General features: G+C 29.1%; 1 protein-coding gene across 3 annotated transcripts; it reads right to left on the reverse strand.

Moving 5' to 3' along the window:
• Positions 1-2,351: 2,351 nt before the first annotated feature.
• Positions 2,352-11,597, reverse strand: LOC126680098 (ent-kaurene oxidase, chloroplastic-like). 3 transcript variants are annotated; one of them, XM_050375148.2, is made up of 8 exons: positions 11,174-11,594; positions 10,944-11,104; positions 4,460-4,621; positions 4,221-4,361; positions 3,774-4,028; positions 3,523-3,693; positions 3,095-3,289; positions 2,352-3,014 (listed from the first exon to the last, which is right to left on the reverse strand). In XM_050375148.2, exons 1-8 carry the CDS (start codon positions 11,325-11,327, stop codon positions 2,700-2,702), a joined length of 1,554 nt encoding a protein of 517 aa, XP_050231105.1. In that variant the 5' UTR covers positions 11,328-11,594; the 3' UTR covers positions 2,352-2,699. The 3 variants fall into 3 exon arrangements, with proteins under 3 accessions (XP_050231105.1, XP_050231113.1, XP_050231121.1); XM_050375156.2 differs by having other exon boundaries at positions 3,523-3,681; positions 11,174-11,593; XM_050375164.2 differs by lacking the exon at positions 4,221-4,361 and having other exon boundaries at positions 11,174-11,597.
• Between the last annotated feature and the right edge of the window lie 8,933 nt (positions 11,598-20,530).

Genomic DNA, 20,530 nt, shown 5'->3' on the forward strand with positions numbered 1-20,530 from the left:
TGCATCGCGCGGATAATATGCTGGTTAATGTTAAAGGTTAAAAAGGAATATTTCTGTTGATAATAGAGAAATGACATTTTTTTTTACAACAAAATGTGTAAAAAGTGACAAATAAAAAGGATGGAGGGAGTATTATTTATATATTTATCTATAATAAAAAAACAATTTACTTTTTAAAGTTTTGGCCCCTTCCTTGAAAATAAGTGCGTTTAGTTTGATCACTCTAAAAAGTACTCCTATTTAATTTTATACATATTTTTATATTTTTGTTATGTCCAAAGTGTGATATTTTTTTTCTATAGAACTTTGTTTATTTCCATTTAATTTAAACCTCAAAAAATTAAAGTTAAGATCTGGAACTGCCTCTTTTGTTACAAACTCAACTGGACCTGACGAGAAACTCTTAAATGGGCTTATTAGGTGTTTACCTAAAATAAGAAAATAATAGGAAATATTATTTCAGTGTGGAAAAGATATTAAAAATACCTCATGATTTTTGTCTAATTATTTTTATACTCTCCGTGTCAAAATATTCAAAATTTTACTCTCATATAACTGACAGCCTCTCTCCTCTCTCCCTTCTCTCTCTCTCTCTGGTTCTCTTTTCTCCATTTTTGTTCTCTCCTTCTTCATTATTTCTCTGCCATCACCTCCGCCATCGCTCCGCCATCGCCTTCGTCATCGCTCCGCCATCGCCTCCGTCGTCGTTCCACTATTATTTGAGATTTAAATTATCGATTCTGTAATTTTTATGGTTTATTTTAACTTACAGACCTAACAAATATCGATCTTGCAATTTTTCAGTTTTCAGATCTAAAAATCTGTAGAAAAAACGATTTTCATCTGAAAAAAATAATTTTCTGCAAAAAAAAAACGATTTTCTGTGGAAAAACAGTGTTTGATTATCATATCATTATCACTACATTATCATGTTGTTATCATAATACTGCAGAAAATAAAAAAATTCTATGAAAAATAATGTTTGATTATCATATTGCTATCATAACATTATCATGACATACTTTGTCATAACACTATATTATCATAATATTATCATGACGTACTTTATCATAACAGTATATTATCATAACATTATCATGACCTACTTTATCATAATAATATATTATCATAACATTATCATAATATTATCATAACGTATTTTATCATAACATTTTATTATACCTTATCATATTATTATCAAACGGTATCATATTATTATCATCAAATTTATCATACTATTATCATAACATTATTTATCTTTTATCATAACTATATCATACTATTATCATAATATTATCATGACGTACTTTTATCATAACTATATCATAATTTTTTATCATAAACTTATCATAACATTATCACAATATACTTTATCATAACAGTATCAAAAAATATTATCATAATATTATCATGACGTACTTTATCATAACTATATCATAACTTTATCATACTATTATCATAATCTTATCATATTATTATCATAATCTTATAATATTATGATATTGATATGATAACGTTAATGGTATAGATATGCTAACGTTAGTGATACCGAAATGATAATCAAGCACTTTTCTTAATAAAAAATCGTTTTCGCTGCAGTGTTATGATAATGATATGATAACGTCATAGTGATAACGATATGATAATCAGACGCTGTTTTCTGTAAAAATCGTTATTTCTGCAGAAAATTATTTTTTTCATCATAAAATTGTTATTTATGCATATTTTTTAGATCTAAAACAGAAAAATTTGAAGAACAATTTTTTCAGATCTGAGCGTTAAAATAACTCGTAATAATCACCACGAGTTAAGAAAAAAATTGCTAAAATTTAATATAGAAGAGCGGCGGATTTGCGGCGAAGCGACTGCAGATCGGTGAAGGATTGACGAGCGACGAAAAATAAAGATAGAGAAGAAAAAGAGAAAAAAAAGAAGAAGAAAAAGAAAAGAAGAAGAAGAAGAAGAAGAAGAAGAAGAAGAAGAAGAGGAGCAGTAACTGCTCTGAGAGTATAAAAATAAATTATAAAAGAGAGGGAGTAAAAACTTAAATAAACCTGGTAGTTATATTAAAAAAAGCCACGTCAGAGTAAAAACAGAAATAAAAAAAAAAACGGGAAGTATTTTCCATATCTTTTTTTTGGTGAGGTAATCTTTACAATTATTTTCAAAAATGGAGTGTTTTCCCTAATTTTCTCCTCTTAAATTTGTGTTTGACAAACAATGAGGATATAATAGTGAAGTTAGGCAAGTTTTATTGCATTGCTAGTCATAGACCTATTCAAAATATTTTTTCCAAGCTGATATTTATTCGATACAGGTTGGTTGATTGGAGAAGGAAACAGACACATAACTTTTCTTAACATATTATGATTTATTTGAACTCAGACGACATATCATAGACATCAGCCTGTACATTTGATCAATTGGCCCTATATCAGAACCACGAAAGATCAACTTCAGGCTCAAGGAGAGGAGCCGAGGAGGAACCTTACCGGGCTCAAATGTCTAGGCAACCGTGGCTTTAATTTGGTAATAGGAGCCGTCCTTTGCAAGTTTTCAATTCGACGAGCCTTTTTATTTAGTTACAAACATTTTCAAAAACTAATTAGGTTACTTCATGATAAAACCAAACAAATAAGGCCAATAAATTTTATTACTAGCTTTAGGGATGATTCATTTCCGAACTTGATTGATCGTCTTTATTGTCTTCTCGCCTTTATCATAGTATGCAATGGATGAAGCTTGCGAGTTACGAGTCCGACTATATCAACATTTTCTTCCTCTCCATCTTTGAGATTCCACTCGAATTCTTGCACTAATCTTCCAATTGATGCACTTGCTATCAGTGATGCAGAAAGAGCACCTGCACATACCCTTTTTCCACCTCCAAAAGCCATTGTCTTATGTAAGTACATAGAATTGTATTTTCCATCAAGAAATCTCTCAGGATTCCACTCTTCAGGGTTTACCCATACCTTCCTGTCCATGTTGCACCCGTAAAGATTAATAACAATCTGCAAAATCCAATTAATTGTTTAAATTTGATGAACAATATTCGAACATAACCAAAAGGGCTTAGGATAATCTGACAAACCTCACTTCCTGCAGGAATGTGGTATCCCCCTATCTCTGTATCTTCATGCGCGTGTCGTACAGGTATAACTGGAACTGGACTGTATTTCCTAAGAGTTTCATGAAAAACAGCATTCAAGAATGGCAGTTGAGACAGATGCTCCTCTTTGATCTTTTCCGACCCACACACATTTTCAATTTCGCGATAGAGCGCATCCTATCACATAATAATGTTATCAATACAAGGGTTTCCTAAATAGTATGCAGATATGTTGCACGGGAACTTCTCCGACATTTCCATTAGCGTTTCTCTCGGTTTTTGAAAACAGTCTCAAAATTTTGAAACTCTGTATAAACTATTCTTTTAAAAAAAATAATGTTTTATAGTTTCTCGTTTCCGTGACACATAGGTATGCAGAGATAAAACTATGGCTTAACATCTGAAAAAACCTGGTAATTTGGATTCTTTGCAAGTTCATAGACGACCCATTCTGTAGCGACCATAGTTGTATCTGCTGTCTCAATAATTACCTCCCAAACCAACATGCTTATCTGTTGTTCTGTAAGTGTACTTTCTGATAACAAGTAGTCCAGATAACAATCCACATTCTGTTCAAAAACCTTTTTTTGCCAATTACCAAACAACAACGTACTCTTAGGAAATTTGCAACTAAAATTGAATGGAAAGAAAGAAAATTTACATGTCCTGAAGCGATTCGTTGCTTCTGTTGCTTGACTAGAGTATTCATCACCGCTTGCCTGCGAAAATGCATTTGCTGAATTTTTGTTTCCCATCTCTTGTTAGGAACCCATTTGAAATATGGAAAGAAATCTCTCCAGTCCACATCAATTGCACCTTCCAATGGCTCATGTACCAAAACATTAATAATCTCCTCGTTTGACAAAGTAATCCCGAGTTCATCAACGTAAATGGATTCCACATCCGTTCCCAATGCCTGCATAATCATCTCATATTCATCGATTAGAGGCAACATATTGTTCAGATTTATATTGCATAGAAACTTATTGTTTCAGTATTCCATTTATATTCTCGCAAATGATTCTAAAACTTCAAAACTTCAAAACTTTAAATTCATAATTTATTATTGTAAAAACATCGTTGTTCCTCGTAAAAATTGACAACTCACTTCTTTCATTGATAATCTAAAAAGTTCAGACTCAAATATCTCTCTGAAATTCACAGCTTGTTCAGGATTTTTCTTTGCATGACTATGGAATCGAGTTGATATATTTTCAACCAGGGTGTCCCTGTGGTGGCGATGTCGCCTCTAGAGACCCAAAAAAAATAAAAAAAATTAAATCACAGCTTTTCAATTTGGCAAAATCAAGGCAGAGGAAATAGAAACTAGAAGTAATGGGAGTCAACCTGAGCTTTTGCTCCCAAAACATTTGTAAATAAATGTCGTTTCGCCATCTTGTGAAACTCGTCATAATCACTCATTGCGACCATACATTTATTTTGGGTAAACAGAGTTAAGGTGTCCGATAGTTTTCTTGTTGAAATGGACGGAAATCTATTCACCATGGCCTGCAATTTTTTTTGCATAATTTATAGTTATGTTTTCTTCATTCAGCAACAATAATTAAAAAAAAATTACTAGTCCAGGCATTATGTAGAAGTTTATCAATAACTACAGTCCAAAAAATTGATATAAAGAAAATTTGTTTAAAATTGAACCACATTAATTTATTAATAACTACATTAAAAGCAGCTTAATAACAGGTAATTTTCACCAAATGATAGTAATGAAAAATAATGTCCATTAGCGGGCTATGTTCCTGTCGACCTGCTGTAGTGACACGATTAGAGTCAACACGACTCATTTAGTTAATCGTGTTAAAATTTTCAAATCTAACACGACATGAATTTTAAATATGTAACACGACACGCTTAACATGTTAAAATAAACGGATAACACAATTCACGACTAACACGACTCACTTAACCTGTAAAGATATTTAAATCATATAAAATATAATTTCAATCTCAAATTATAAAACTATAAAATTTAATTTAATTCATTTAATTGATATATTAATATAATTATAGTTTATTTATTTAATATTTCATTTTTTATATTCTATAAAAATATAACCCTTTTATTTCTATACAAATTATAAGTAGTATAATTTGCAAACGGGTTAGGTGGATTGGCGAGTCAATTTGTGGCACGGTCCATTTATTTTTGTCATAAATGAATTGACACGTTTTTAATACGAATCCGCTAAGAGTCAACCCAAATTTACCAAATTTTCGTCTTTAGCGAATCAGGCATAAAAGTTATCCGCCAAAAACACTCATTCGACTTGAAGCGTACACAAGTATAAAACCACTTTAACTTATGCATCAATTTAATTAAATGAGAATTATCAACGATCAAATTCAATTTTTTTCCAACATAGAATCTCCGATACCTTACTAAATAACAATTCACTTAAAAACTCAAACTCTACAATAGTTATATCTTTAAAGCTTAGCTTAGAATTTCTTTTTTCGATTCCAATTTTGTTTTTTATTTTCCGGAAAATTAAGAATAGGACGTCTTTTTGACTAAGGAAGAGACTTATTTTAGCCAAAGTATGTTTGCACTAGTTTTCTAGTTTACCTTTATCCGACTTTTTAGCTTTTCTGAAATTCATGTGAATTTTTTTATAATTTTATCTATTTTAGTTTACAATTAAAATTTAAAATAAAATTAATAATTTTTCTTTTATAAATATCATATTATCAATCTTTATATTTCCGCATAATCAAACTACCATAATAATGATATCTATTTTATTTTAAATGCAGGCAACAACTTGAATTACTAGACAAGGTCATATGGTAATTTCATTTTTATTAATTTATATAAAAAAAGAACAAATATAATTATTTTTTAACAGTATAAAAGTATAAAAAGATATTCATATCTTTTAATTAAAAAATAATAGTAAATATATTAAAACTAATTGTACACTTTCTAAAAAAATAAAAATAAAATGTTTATACTAAACTTTTTGAAAAGTTATTTTTTTTTAAATATACTTCTCGAAATTACTTAACAATGAATCAAGTGAGGTCTAAAGGTAGTGTTAGATTCAATTTTAGTGTGAAATACACTTTATTCCTAAATGATTCTATTTGAATTTTATTTTTTTTGAAAATGAATTTTGTCGTGGTATCGTAAAAATTGAATATAAAATTTATGTCGAATAAAATAAAACAAATTGAATATTATATTTTGGAGTAATTTTAAATTTATATTTTGTTTTGTCAAAAATATTCTTTATATGTGTGTGTTATCTTATTTATTTATTTTTAAAGTTTCACATAATTTTACAAAAGTAATACCGATTAAAAGTTAAATTTATTTTTTAAATATTTTAAAATCTATGAATTTTCATATAACTTTCTATAATATTAGTGTCTGGTCAATGGAATTCATATCACGCCCTAAAATTATCAACTAAAAGGCTTAAATTGATCCCGATCCAAAAGGCAATTGCCAAATAATGGATCAACTGATATAAAAATTTAATTCCAGTTATTAAAACATCTCTAATGATGTTATTTATAACAAGGAGCATTTTCTTTCAAATAGATAGCATCTTAAATTTGAAAATCAATTTTTTTTAATCTTATTAAAATAATTTTTTTAGTTTATAATTTTATTTTTTTCATAATATTAATTAAATAATTTTTTTTATTTTGTTAGTTTACATTTTTATATTAGAAAAGCAAAATATATATATTTTATATGTATGTATATTTTAAAAAATATATATATATATATAATTTAACTTAAAAAGTAAATATAATTAATGAAACATGAAATAAATAGAGAAAATTGGCTCTCCACATGTATAGAGTCAAACTCACTCTCATATATACATATATAGGAATTATTATAAATTTTGTGTGTGAACTTGTTTAAAAATAGCAATTTAGTGTTTGCACTAAAATTTATTATAATTTGCTGTTTAAACTTATTAAAAAGTTACAAATTGGTGTTTAAACTTGCTAAAAGGTTTCAAACAAGTGTTTTCAGCATATGTCATTTTCAGGTCACAGGTTACTACTATGAAACAAAAGATAAATTTGGTTCTTAGAGTTTTCAAACAGCTATACTAATAAGCACAAAAAATATATTTTCAATTTAGTTCATCTTTTTCAATTCTCAAATAAGAAGAAAATAAACTTCTGAAATAGTGTAACAAAACATTATTCGAACAATAATTAATTAATTTTAATTTAATTAAACTAGTTTATTGGATAATCCAATCGAGAGTTCAGACTCTAATAATTCAGATTCATCATTATCAATTTGAACAATATTTATTTCATATTCTATACCAGATTCTGATAATTAATGATGATTATGAATTATTAGAGTCTTAACTCTCAGTTATTACCCATTAAACTAGTTTAATTAAGCTTCATTTAATTAATTATTGTCCAAACAATATTTTTTACACTATTTCAAAAGTTTATTTCCTTCTTATTTGAAAATTAAATGACTTAAATTGAAAAATATTTTTTTTTGTACTTATCAGTACTACTGCTTAAAAACTCTAAAAACCAAATTTATCTTTTTTTTTTATAGTGGTAATCTATAATTTAAAGATGACCTGCTGAAACATTTGTTTGTAACTTTTTAGCAAGTTCAAACACCAAATCTTAATAAATTTTAATTCAAATACAAAATTGTTACTTTCAAACAAGTCCATACACCAAAAGTATAATAATCCCAAATATATATAATAATGAGTCCATTGAACTTACAGTTTATTGTTAAACACTTTAATTTGAAAAGTTTGACTCTTTTAAAGAGTACATTGGAAATGCTTTTGAATTACATTAGTGAATTCTCATTTAGCTATAAAATTCTATTTCATTTTTTTTAATTAAAATTAGGTCAAATGTCCTAAAAAGGTCAAACCTTTTATAAAAGATTCACAAAAGTCCTGACCTTTCAATTTTGTCGATTTTGGCCAAAAATAAATTATTTGGTTTCAGTTGTGGCCAACTCTCAATTTGATTTCAATTTGTCTATGTGGCGCCTATGTGACGACTATGTGGCATGCCAAATATTGAAAGGTCAGGACTTTTGTGAAACCAAGTAATCCATTTTTGGCCAAAATTGACAAAATTGAAAGGTCAGGACTTTTGTGAAACCAAATAATCAATTTTTGGCCAAAATCGACAAAATTGAAAGGTCAGGACTTTTATGAAACTTTTGTGAAATGTTTGGCCTTTTTATAACATTTGGCCTTAAAATTATTATATTCTTTTAATGGAAGGCCACTTTAAAAAATTACTAATTTGTTGATATATTCCATGTCACATATCACATCATTTAAATTTTTATACCTTTTTGAAACAATTTTTTTAGTTCATCATCTCTTATAGTTCGATGATTTTTTCAAATTTAAATTTTAAACTAAATAATAATTTTTTGATAGAAATATTATGGTAAAATAAAATGATAACTTTGATGACTAACAAAAATACAATAGTCATTAGAAACTAAATAAAAGTTCAGTAACTCGTAAAATTTAATGACCGTTTGATTCCATATAGGGGTAGCCATGGTTTACAGAACGACAATTTCAATTAAAAAGGGAAAAATTTAGGTATTTGCTTCAAAAATAAAAATATTTGCACTTTTTTTTACCTCAACACAAACAAGTTACAGAAAATACCTCATGTTTTTTTCAAATTTATATTTTTACTCTAGGTATTAAAATATTTATGATTTTACTCCGCTATCGTCTGTTTATCATAAATTTCTCTGTAATTTATTTTTTACGTAGGTTATCATCCAATTATCATAATCTTATCCTATTTTATTATCATATAGTTATCATATTACAGTGTTATGATAACGACAAAATAATATAGTGATACTGACATAATAATCAGACACTGTTTTATCATAAATATTATCATACAAGTACCATAAATATTATCATCTCAGTATCATATGATAATAACATGATAATTATAATAACGATATAATAACCAAATATTATTTTATGCATAAAATCATTTTTTTTCTGTAGTGTTATGATAACTATATGATAATACAATGATACTATATGATAATCAGACGATGTTTTTTTTATAAAAAATATTTTTTCCTGCAGTGTTATGATAATAATATGATAATGCAGTGATACTCATATGATAATAAGATGTTTTTTTTTTGCAGAAAATTATTTTTTCATCATAAAATTATTTTTATGCAGATTTTTAGATCTAAAGTTAAAAAAATTCAAGAGTAATTTATTTAAATCTGAAAATTAAAATAAATCATTTTTATTATCACGTATTAAGAAAAAAATCGCTCAAATCAAATATGAAAGGATGGCGGAACGATGGCGGAGCGATGAAGGAACGACGAAGAAGAAAAAAACAAAAATAAAAAATAAAAGAAGAAACAAAGAAGAAGAAGAAGAAGAAGAAGAAGAAGAAGAAGAATGGCGAATAAAAAAGAAAACAGAGAAAACAAAAAGAAGAAAAAAAAAGTGACAGGTGATAACTTAGAATAAAATAAATATAATTAGAATAAAATAATAATAAAAAGTAAGTATAATTATAATATAAATATATTTTAGAGTAAAAAATAACTATATTAAAAGAGAGACATTTTCTCTATATTTTTTTTATTAAGATAGGAAATTATATTATTTTTTTAAAAAAATATTGTTTCTAACTGTTTTTAAAAAAATTCAAAAAGCACTTGAACTTGTTCTGGATCGGCCGTTGAACGGTTTTTGGCCCGGCACAAAAGACTACAAACTATGTTGTTAAGAATTCAAATACTTAAAATTATATTAAAATTGAAAATAGTTAATTATACTCTAACATAAAATATTCATTTAATTTTTTATAAAATTTGATAATTAGTTACTTATAAATTGTATGTATATTTATATATTATTATACAAATAACATAAAATAAATGAACAGTATTTAAAAGGAATAACAGGTTAAAATATGTTAAAAACAAGTAATTAATATTTTATATATTTATAGTTGTGATTTAAAAAAATTATAGTTATATATATTATAAATATATAGTAAGATTTGTTTTATTTATCTATACTATATATAAAAGCACGGATGGGGGGGGGACAGACAAATTTACTGAATAATCCTTTTCAGTTTACTACTTAATAAAGGTTTTATAGTCATTAACTAATTAGTTATTTAATTAATCACTATTTTAATTAAAGTCCTAATTAGAATAGGTAGCTAAATTATCTCCAATTTAGTTTTTTGTGTGTAAAAAATAACTAAATTGTCTCCGAATTAGTAGGAATATCTATATTTTAGTTTGATTGAACTACAAAATTAAAATATTGTATTTAGTCAATATAATATAATTTAAATTTCTATCTTATTATTTTAAAAATATTATTAATAATATTAAATTAATTATTTAATTATAGTTATTATAAAATTAAAAGAAGAATAAGTCCAGTATGGTAAGAAATTTGATAACCGAATATATTATATTTACTTTTATAAATTTTTTTAATTAATTTAATATTAATTATAAATAAAAAAATTGATATAATTATAATAAATTTACTAATATGTTCATTGACGAGTTACGTTACAAGCCACGTGCATAGCACGTAATGCGAAACTAGTATATATTAAAAAAAACGACAGTTTTAGTCTAAAAACATGATGAACCAGCTCGAACCCGCCTTTCTTTCAATTCTGGACCGATTTAGATCCGGTTCAGAATTTGACAGGTTTCGGTTTCGCGCTGATTCTGGACCAGTTCATAACAGTTCAATGGCGCACGACCACCTCTAATTCCATTGTATTATGATTATGGCTAACAAAAACGCACCTCTTTAGCCATATCAGTAGAATTAAGAACAATAAGAGAAGAAGCACCCGTTTTGATTGAATAAATTGGGCCATGAGTATCAGCCCAGCTCATGAAAGTCTCATGAGGTATCTTCTCTTTGAGCTGCAGCAAATTCCCGATCACCGGCCACCCCGGTACCTCTGCAAAAACATAAATTTCCATTCGTTGATCATTTCAAAAAGGAAAAGAAAAACAAGAAGAAGCCTTACCTGGTACATGAGGAAGCCTTGCATGAGTTTTCTTCCGATTGTTAACGAATTGTTTCATAACGAACATAGAGACGAACAAACCACCTACAGCTGCCGGAGTGGCATAAGGCACTGCCTGAATACTCGGCAGGACAGCGGTGGTGACGGGATCCATTCTTTTGGTAGAAAAAAAGAGACGGCCAAATGGATACTTTTTGTAGTTTTAGACCCAACTCTTATAACTTTGCCACTTTATATAGTGGGCTGTGGAACTCAGTAATGATAACTCAGTCCCGACGATTAGAGTCGTGTAAAGAAAAAAAAAACAACTGAAATAGCCTCCTTTATGGAAAATGGTACTAAGTTGTCATTATTTTAACATACAAGTCTACTCTCTTATGTTCAAACTTCAATATTTAGAAAAATTGACAATATCAATTCTCTTTACATAGTACTCCCTCCGTCCCATAAAGATAGAAAAAGCACCCATTTTACAAGAATTAAGAAAGTAGTTATTTATAGGTAACTTGTGATAATTTGTCTAAATTACCCTTTGTAATCAATTAGTTATGTACATTTCCCAAAGCCACTTTACTAAATATAGCACTTACAACTCTTTTTTTTTATCTTTTCAAAATATGCATTTAATGTTTTATGATAAGCATGTAGGGGTATTTTGATAATTTTTAACTTAACTAACTCCACTTTTTCTATTTTTATGGGACAAAAAAAGGTGGTACTTTTTCTATCTTTACGGGACGGAGGGAGTATTATTTTTGACAGGTGGGGGAGGAGTGAGGACCATCTTAAGCCCTTCTTATTTTATTCGATAAATCTACCTGGGTGTATGTTTTACTCCTTTTTCACGTTTAAAAAGAAACATATCTCTTTTACACATAAATTAAAAAATCAATAATTATTACTTCTTCCGTTCTGAAATAATAATTTACTTTCTTCTTCTTTTTATCTCAAATAATTGTTCATATTCATTTTAAATCATAATTTAAAGTGTTGATTTTTTATATTGTCCTTATTTAAATTTACTATTTATTGTTTTTTGCCTAAAAAATAAATTAGTCATACATATAATAAAGATATAAAAAAAAATGAAGATAAAATTATGAAAAATTGAAGCATTAATATTAATTATGTTTTTTAAACAATGTGGAAAAAAAGTAGAATATTATTTTGAAACGGAAGGGGTATTATTTTTTCTTGTTTTATCCTTATTTATTGTGGTCCTATAGTTTGTGTGTAGAGTAATGTACATTAATTATAGAAAAAAGGGTTAATTGCAAATGCATACACGAATTTTACTCTAATTTGCAATTACAACATAAATTTTGAAATTTAACAATGTCAGTAACCAACTTTCATTTTTTGGCAAATTGGTACACCGACCAATTACGAAACGACATATGGCGGTATATTACAATGTCCACATTAATGTTTTTCGTGTTTGGTGTATCGATTTGCCAAAAGTGTAAAATTGGTTACTAACATTGCCAAGTTTCAAAGTTTATGTTGTAATTGCAAATTAGGGTAAAGTTCGTGTATGAATTTGCAATTAAAATTGTATAAAAATCATGATTTGACCTTTTTATATGAGACTTAAAAAAATTGAGATGTCACTTTTTAAACGGAACAAAAGAAATAATTTATTTTAATCTTTTCTTTTGAAATTAATTTTTGTTTGCATGTTTTGAGGTCTGATAAATTGAACAAAAAATTTAGGGGTCAAGTAGATGAATTTATTATAAGTTCAAGGGTCAAACGACGCATTAAATCATTTTATTTTGTCCACCTAAGTTTTACTTTTCTGTCCTGACGTGCTAATTTTCGTTTGAACACACACGCCAAAACCAGGTGGACGAGTAGGGGTTAAACACTTACAAATTATGAAATTTAGGGGCCAAAAGGAATTATTTAACAAGTTTAGAGGTTCGAAGGTCAACCGTTAATTTTAGAGGTTAGATGGATAAACGAGTACAAGTTTAGAGGTTAAACTATGTATTAAGCCTAAAATTATCCATTAGATAACTTAATTTTCATGCATCCAACAAATGCAAATTCAAACAAAAGTAATCAACATTTGTCGACTTTAAAATGGATTCGTTACCCATAATTAGAGAAGGAATTGGGGATCTTTTTTGTTATTGGAAAAAATACATATTTATAAAATAAAATAGATCAGTATACTTGAAAACATCACTTATAAACTTATTGGCGTTAACTTTGTAAGAGTAATTATAAAAATATATAAAAAAAAATCTCAAATTATTTTATGATTCGTTTGTTGTTAAATTAAACTCATTCATAACTTGACATTAGAACTAATTATAACAAACGGATTAGAGTGGAAAGAAACTAAAATTATGTTGTTTGCGTATCTTTATCGAAGCATAAAGGACGCTTTTGTAACGATGATCATCATCAGACATTAATGTCAAACCTTACTGCTAGTTTGTTGGAGTGCAATCCTTCCCGAATTGTTTTTCCTGAATTGTAGGAAAGTGGAAAAGTTGACTTGTAAATTTATGAACATATACATCAGGCCGGATGATAAAGGCTTGATGAGAAGAAGATTTCAACTATTGCTTACTTGAATGTTAGGAAAATGATAATTTTTTGTAATTCTTGACTTTAAGAAATTTCCCTATTTCTAAGATGTGTTTTTCATCCTAATTGAAAATGTGGAATTTGTGATAAAAATTGTTAAACAATTGAAACGGCATGTTGTTTCATGCTAGAAACTGAAGCATTAGACATTTAGACCTAAAAGGGTCAACGAAGCAGCCATTTGCATTGACTTCTTGATAGGAGTAAAATTACTCCTATATTCCGAGTCGTTTCTAAGCGTATTTAATCACTTTTATCGTATTATGCATACATTATTTAGTATTTTTATGCTTTATGGTGTGTGTTAGTGTTTCAAGGATTATTTAGTGATTATGGAGCATTTTGAGCAATAAAGAGTATAAATCGTGGATTAGATCGAGGTCGTGAAGCTTGGGAATGAAGAAAGCACATTTGCACACATGAAAATCTGACCCCGGCGCATTCATTGGCAATTTTGGAGCAGATAATGACTTCAAATGACTTTATGTTCTTCATAAGAAATAACGTAGACATCCTAAGCTTTCCAGCGGTTCAAGAACCGACTCATTTGGAGTTTTCTACATCGAGTTATGAAGTTTTGAAGTTTGTAGTTTCGCAGCTGAAATTGTGTCCCGAACGGAAAAGCCTTGTCCCGTTCGGGACTCAAGAAGGAATCTGATATCAAAGCTTTCGGTCTACAGTTTTTTCGAACGTGAATGGTTTGTTCCGTTCGGGAAAGAAGAAAATTGGGCATGTCACGAACGGAACTACAGTTTTCCCGAACGGGACAAGAGTAAAATACGCATGCTTCAGGATTTGATTTGGAGTGAAATTCTTCCTCAACTCACAATTACAACTCCTATTACAAATTGATTTGCAATACGAATTAGAAGACTCCGGAACTTCTCCTACTATATAAAGACCTTGTACTAGACTCAATTAAAGACGTAGAATAATGTAGAATAATTTAGATTACATTAGTTATAATTTAGTTTTTATTAAATAGCTTTTAGTTTAGTTTTTTCCAGCAGTTTATAAGTAGTTTATAATTAGTTTCTGCAAGACGATTGTTGAAGATTTCAAGCTTAATCAAGACGATTCTTTCCGAAATTGACAACTCCGGTATTTATTGTTTAATTATGCTTTCTTCTTCATCATCCTTCTTGTTTTGTTTCAGTTTTATTATGAGTAACTAAAACCCTTGTTCAAAGGTTGATATGAACTTATAAATTGGTAATTACTTGGATTGGATGGATTAGTATTAATTCGTGTCTTAATTATTAATCTTATTGCTTGGATTAAATTAGCTACTTAGTTCATGAGTTTGTGTTTAGTTAACTAATTGAGAGATTGTTAATTAAATAGACATAGATAATTAAGAACTTAAAGAAAAACGCCGTGAGAGCGGGTTGGAATTTAGGTAGTCATTGAGTTTGCTTCATAATTATAATTTGATTATTTAATTCAGTTTTAATATCGTGAGAGCGAGTTAATAATTGGTTAGTTAATTAGGTTGTAATTTTATTCGGATCTTTGAGGCTTGAGAGGGCGGGATTCGGTGCTTTAGAATAGCTCGATTCGCGATAAAATCACTAAGAAATCCTATTCCATAATTTTGCTTATTTATTTGGGATTATCAATCCTTGAACTTTTTAATCTTATTGTTTTAAACCCTATTTTATTATTTGTTTTCAGTTTATATTAGTTTAATTAAATTACAAAACCCTATTGATTTTTCTAGCTAGCCGATTAAAGAATATTTGAAATTAGTGATTAAGTCCATTGTCTCTGTGGGATCGATACTTGGTCTTCCAAGTTATATTACTTGCGCGATATCGTACACTTGCGATTATTTGCCAACAAGTTTTTGGCGCCGTTGCCGGGGACAATTGCGTACTTAATAAATTAAGAGTATTATATTCTTAATTGTGTTAGCTTTTATTTTCTGTTTTTTATTTTTATTTTTTTTGTGTTTATTGGATTTTACGTGGGGTGTTCTTGTTTTTGGGTGTGCAGGAAATTTGATATTTGTTGGTTTTTCCTCAATTTGTTTTTGGTGTACCTATTTTGGAAAGAGTAATGGCATGGAATCAAAATTATATGCAGTACCAAAATTTTCAGTATAACTGTGAAATTTGTGGGGATTTTGGTCATACTCGAGCTGACTGTCATGTACTCTATCCAGATTGGAATGGACATGCCAACTATATGGGTGATCAATGGCAAACTAGTGAAACTTATGGTTGGAACGATACTTGGGAGAACTTCAATGAAAATTTGAACTTTAATTCAAGTTATCACCCACATCAAAACGAATGGGATTTCAATTCCAACTTTGATAATGAACCACAACAATCACCGGATTTTCAGCAAAATTGGAATGTGGATGAAGGAAGCAAGATTGACGAATTCATTGAGGAGATGAGAACCGGTTTCCAAAATCAAGCCGCGGTCAACCACCGTCTTGAGACGCAAATTTCTCAATTGGCTATTTTGATTCAAAATATAGCTCAAGATGGTCTACCATCTACAACAGAATCAAATCTAAAAGAGCAAGTAAAAGTAATTGAGCTTCGAAGCGGAAAATCACTTGACAGTCCATATGTTACGAAGGTGGTTCAAGTTGACGATGTGCCGATCAATAGTGACGATGAGATGGCTGAAACTCCATATGTCAATGCTTTAATTGGACATCATCCAATAAAGGTACATGTAGAGGTCGAAAAAGAAAAGTGTGAGGATGGCGAACTTGAAACTCCGATTTTCCACCCAGTTACAACACCCATGAGCTTAAATAATGAAAGTGGAGAGCAATTTGGTATTACGGTACTCTACGAGGAATTTAACAAAGCCTTTGATTTCAAAGATCCATTCTTAGAAGGGTTTGATTCCAAGTATGATGGAAATAATACTAAATATATGAATATGCTTCATACTCCTCATATTTCCTACTATAGAGTACAAGCATACTCTATATCATCCGAGTTTTATTTAAAGGAGCCAACAAGAAAAAAAAGGGAGAAGATGCTACCAAGACGGCTTCCTCATGTTAGGTTTTATTTTTAGCGACCTTACGCGAAGAGTCTAGCTTTAGACTCTAACTAAAGCGCACTTGGGAGGCAATCCCAAGAGGTATTATTTTCCTTTCATCTTACACTCATGTTTTTCAATTTTTTTTTTATTATTTCATTACACTGAGGACATTGCATGAAATAGTGTGAGGATGGGGGAAAAACATATCGTTTAGTTAGGATTTTTATTTTTTTATTGTTTCTTTATTTATGTTTTCTTAGGTTTAGTTTGTGTTTTTTTTTTATTATTGTTGTTTTTCTTGTGTTTTTATGTTTTAGTAGATTGTATTAGGGTGTTTTAGGGTGTTAGTAGTTTATTTTCAATGCCTTGTATCGCTTTAAATCTTTATCTTTTAAATATGAAAGTGTTAGTTGATTTGGTGTGTATCTTAATTAATTTGTCAATCTTAGATTTCCCCGAATCGATGAATGTATGAACGCGATTTCTTAATTCGACAATTGATAAGCGATGCTTGCTTAATGACTTAATAATTCGTTTACATAATCCGATGAAATAAGGGTGAATTCAAAATTTAGACTTGTTCAAATCGTTGAAACATAATTGAATAACTTGATGCGGATTCATGACATGTTGATTGTTTATTTTTATAGTCGTTTTTAACTTTTGGCATAAGTAGCATAATTTTTGTAAGAATTGAGTTTATGGCATAACACTATACACTTTTGAGAGTTTTGAGCTTAATTTCCTTGTTGTGAGTGTTGATTTCATGTTTTATTCCTAGAACTTGCTCGGTGTCCGTTTAAAGTTACACGATTGAGTTTTCAACAATTAGATGATTATGGCAATTAGGTATAACCTTTCTTTTAGACCACTAAATAGACTACCCTTATCCCCTAGATTACACCAATTTGAGCTTTAAACTTTTTTTTTATTGTTTTTACCATATTTTACCATTTACCGTTCTATGTTTTACCTCTTTTATTTACCTTATCGACTTGATATATTATTTGTTATGACTATGATAAATATAGTTGATTAATAACTCGAGATTAGTAAAAAGAGAAAGTGAACTACATTGTGCTTAAAAGATTAAAGTTACGCCTTATAAAAGATTGAAAGAAAAAAAAAAGAGATAGAAATTTGCAAGCAAAAAGCTTCAAAAAAAAAGAAAAAAATTCTGAGATTGCAAAAAGCAATGAGTAGAGCGTAATTCAAAAAAAGAAAAGAAAGTTATAAGTTCACAAAAACGCAAAACCGGAGTTAGATCAACCTAGAAGTTAATAGTAGTAATAAATAGTGTATTAAGTTGATAATTATCCTTTGTTTAAACCTTTTTACCTACCCTTTACCTTAGCCACATTACAACCCAATAAAAGACCATATGATTTTTGTTGATTACCGAATCAAGTAGCGGAGTCCGGGACTATGAGCAAGCTTATGGTGAATATTCATGTTTTCAATTGTGAGCTTTCTTTGTTATATACCCTACTTGTTGAAATATTGATGCCATTAGCTTAGTTTTTATTAAATTGTGCTATGATTTGCCTAAGTGAAAAATTGATTATTTTCCATGTCCCGCAAGTGATAGTAAAGCTTGAAGTGTGATTCAATTTGACCTTGTACTAATGAGTTAGTAACCGTTGTTATATTGAATTATGTCATAAAATTATTATTATTATTTGATTGCATCATTATTTAGTTGTCGGGTTTAGAAGTTTGTTTTTCATATTGTTCATAGGTTTGGGGATTTCTATTATTGATATATTTTCAAGATTGTGCTAAGTTTTCTAACATGTTTTGTAGAGTAAGATTTATTTCTTGCTTGAGGACAAGCAAAGGGTAAGTGTGAGGATGTTTGATAGGAGTAAAATTACTCCTATATTCCGAGTCGTTTCTAAGCGTATTTAATCACTTTTATCGTATTATGCATACATTATTTAGTATTTTTATGCTTTATGGTGTGTGTTAGTGTTTCAAGGATTATTTAGTGATTATGGAGCATTTTGAGCAATAAAGAGTATAAATCGTGGATTAGATCGAGGTCGTGAAGCTTGGGAATGAAGAAAGCACATTTGCACACATGAAAATCTGACCCCGGCGCATTCATTGGCAATTTTGGAGCAGATAATGACTTCAAATGACTTTATGTTCTTCATAAGAAATAACGTAGACATCCTAAGCTTTCCAGCGGTTCAAGAACCGACTCATTTGGAGTTTTCTACATCGAGTTATGAAGTTTTGAAGTTTGTAGTTTCGCAGCTGAAATTGTGTCCCGAACGGAAAAGCCTTGTCCCGTTCGGGACTCAAGAAGGAATCTGATATCAAAGCTTTCGGTCTACAGTTTTTTCGAACGTGAATGGTTTGTTCCGTTCGGGAAAGAAGAAAATTGGGCATGTCACGAACGGAACTACAGTTTTCCCGAACGGGACAAGAGTAAAATACGCATGCTTCAGGATTTGATTTGGAGTGAAATTCTTCCTCAACTCACAATTACAACTCCTATTACAAATTGATTTGCAATACGAATTAGAAGACTCCGGAACTTCTCCTACTATATAAAGACCTTGTACTAGACTCAATTAAAGACGTAGAATAATGTAGAATAATTTAGATTACATTAGTTATAATTTAGTTTTTATTAAATAGCTTTTAGTTTAGTTTTTTCCAGCAGTTTATAAGTAGTTTATAATTAGTTTCTGCAAGACGATTGTTGAAGATTTCAAGCTTAATCAAGACGATTCTTTCCGAAATTGACAACTCCGGTATTTATTGTTTAATTATGCTTTCTTCTTCATCATCCTTCTTGTTTTGTTTCAGTTTTATTATGAGTAACTAAAACCCTTGTTCAAAGGTTGATATGAACTTATAAATTGGTAATTACTTGGATTGGATGGATTAGTATTAATTCGTGTCTTAATTATTAATCTTATTGCTTGGATTAAATTAGCTACTTAGTTCATGAGTTTGTGTTTAGTTAACTAATTGAGAGATTGTTAATTAAATAGACATAGATAATTAAGAACTTAAAGAAAAACGCCGTGAGAGCGGGTTGGAATTTAGGTAGTCATTGAGTTTGCTTCATAATTATAATTTGATTATTTAATTCAGTTTTAATATCGTGAGAGCGAGTTAATAATTGGTTAGTTAATTAGGTTGTAATTTTATTCGGATCTTTGAGGCTTGAGAGGGCGGGATTCGGTGCTTTAGAATAGCTCGATTCGCGATAAAATCACTAAGAAATCCTATTCCATAATTTTGCTTATTTATTTGGGATTATCAATCCTTGAACTTTTTAATCTTATTGTTTTAAACCCTATTTTATTATTTGTTTTCAGTTTATATTAGTTTAATTAAATTACAAAACCCTATTGATTTTTCTAGCTAGCCGATTAAAGAATATTTGAAATTAGTGATTAAGTCCATTGTCTCTGTGGGATCGATACTTGGTCTTCCAAGTTATATTACTTGCGCGATATCGTACACTTGCGATTATTTGCCAACACTTCTCACTGCTTAATCTTTGGATTCGATTATCGTATACCTTTTTTATGCAATTTTTACCCTCTTGTTTTCTTTTTTTGCAATCCACTCTATGCAATTTTTACCCTCTTGTTTTCTTTTTTTGCAATCCACTCTATTTACTATAGTAGGAATCCAAGGTCAAGGTGTGCGATTGCCCGTGATAAATAAAAAATTCAACTTTGCCCTTAGAGCATCCCCAATAGACTTTTTAAAATTGTCAAACTT

The sequence above is a fragment of the Mercurialis annua genome, linkage group LG1-X (genome assembly GCF_937616625.2).
Source record: "Mercurialis annua linkage group LG1-X, ddMerAnnu1.2, whole genome shotgun sequence".
NCBI lineage: Eukaryota > Viridiplantae > Streptophyta > Magnoliopsida > Malpighiales > Euphorbiaceae > Mercurialis > Mercurialis annua.

Bases quoted from the DNA above. Each gene is read 5' to 3' on its own strand.
- LOC126680098 (XM_050375148.2), bottom strand. From the start codon at position 11,327: ATGGATCCCGTCACCACCGCTGTCCTGCCGAGTATTCAGGCAGTGCCT. The intron at 4,622-10,943 runs GTGCGTTTTTGT...AAAAAATTGCAG, and splicing joins CTACTGATATGGCTAAAGAG to GCCATGGTGAATAGATTTCC. The intron at 3,290-3,522 runs GTTTTTTCAGAT...ATTATGTGATAG, and splicing joins CAAAGAATCCAAATTACCAG to GATGCGCTCTATCGCGAAAT.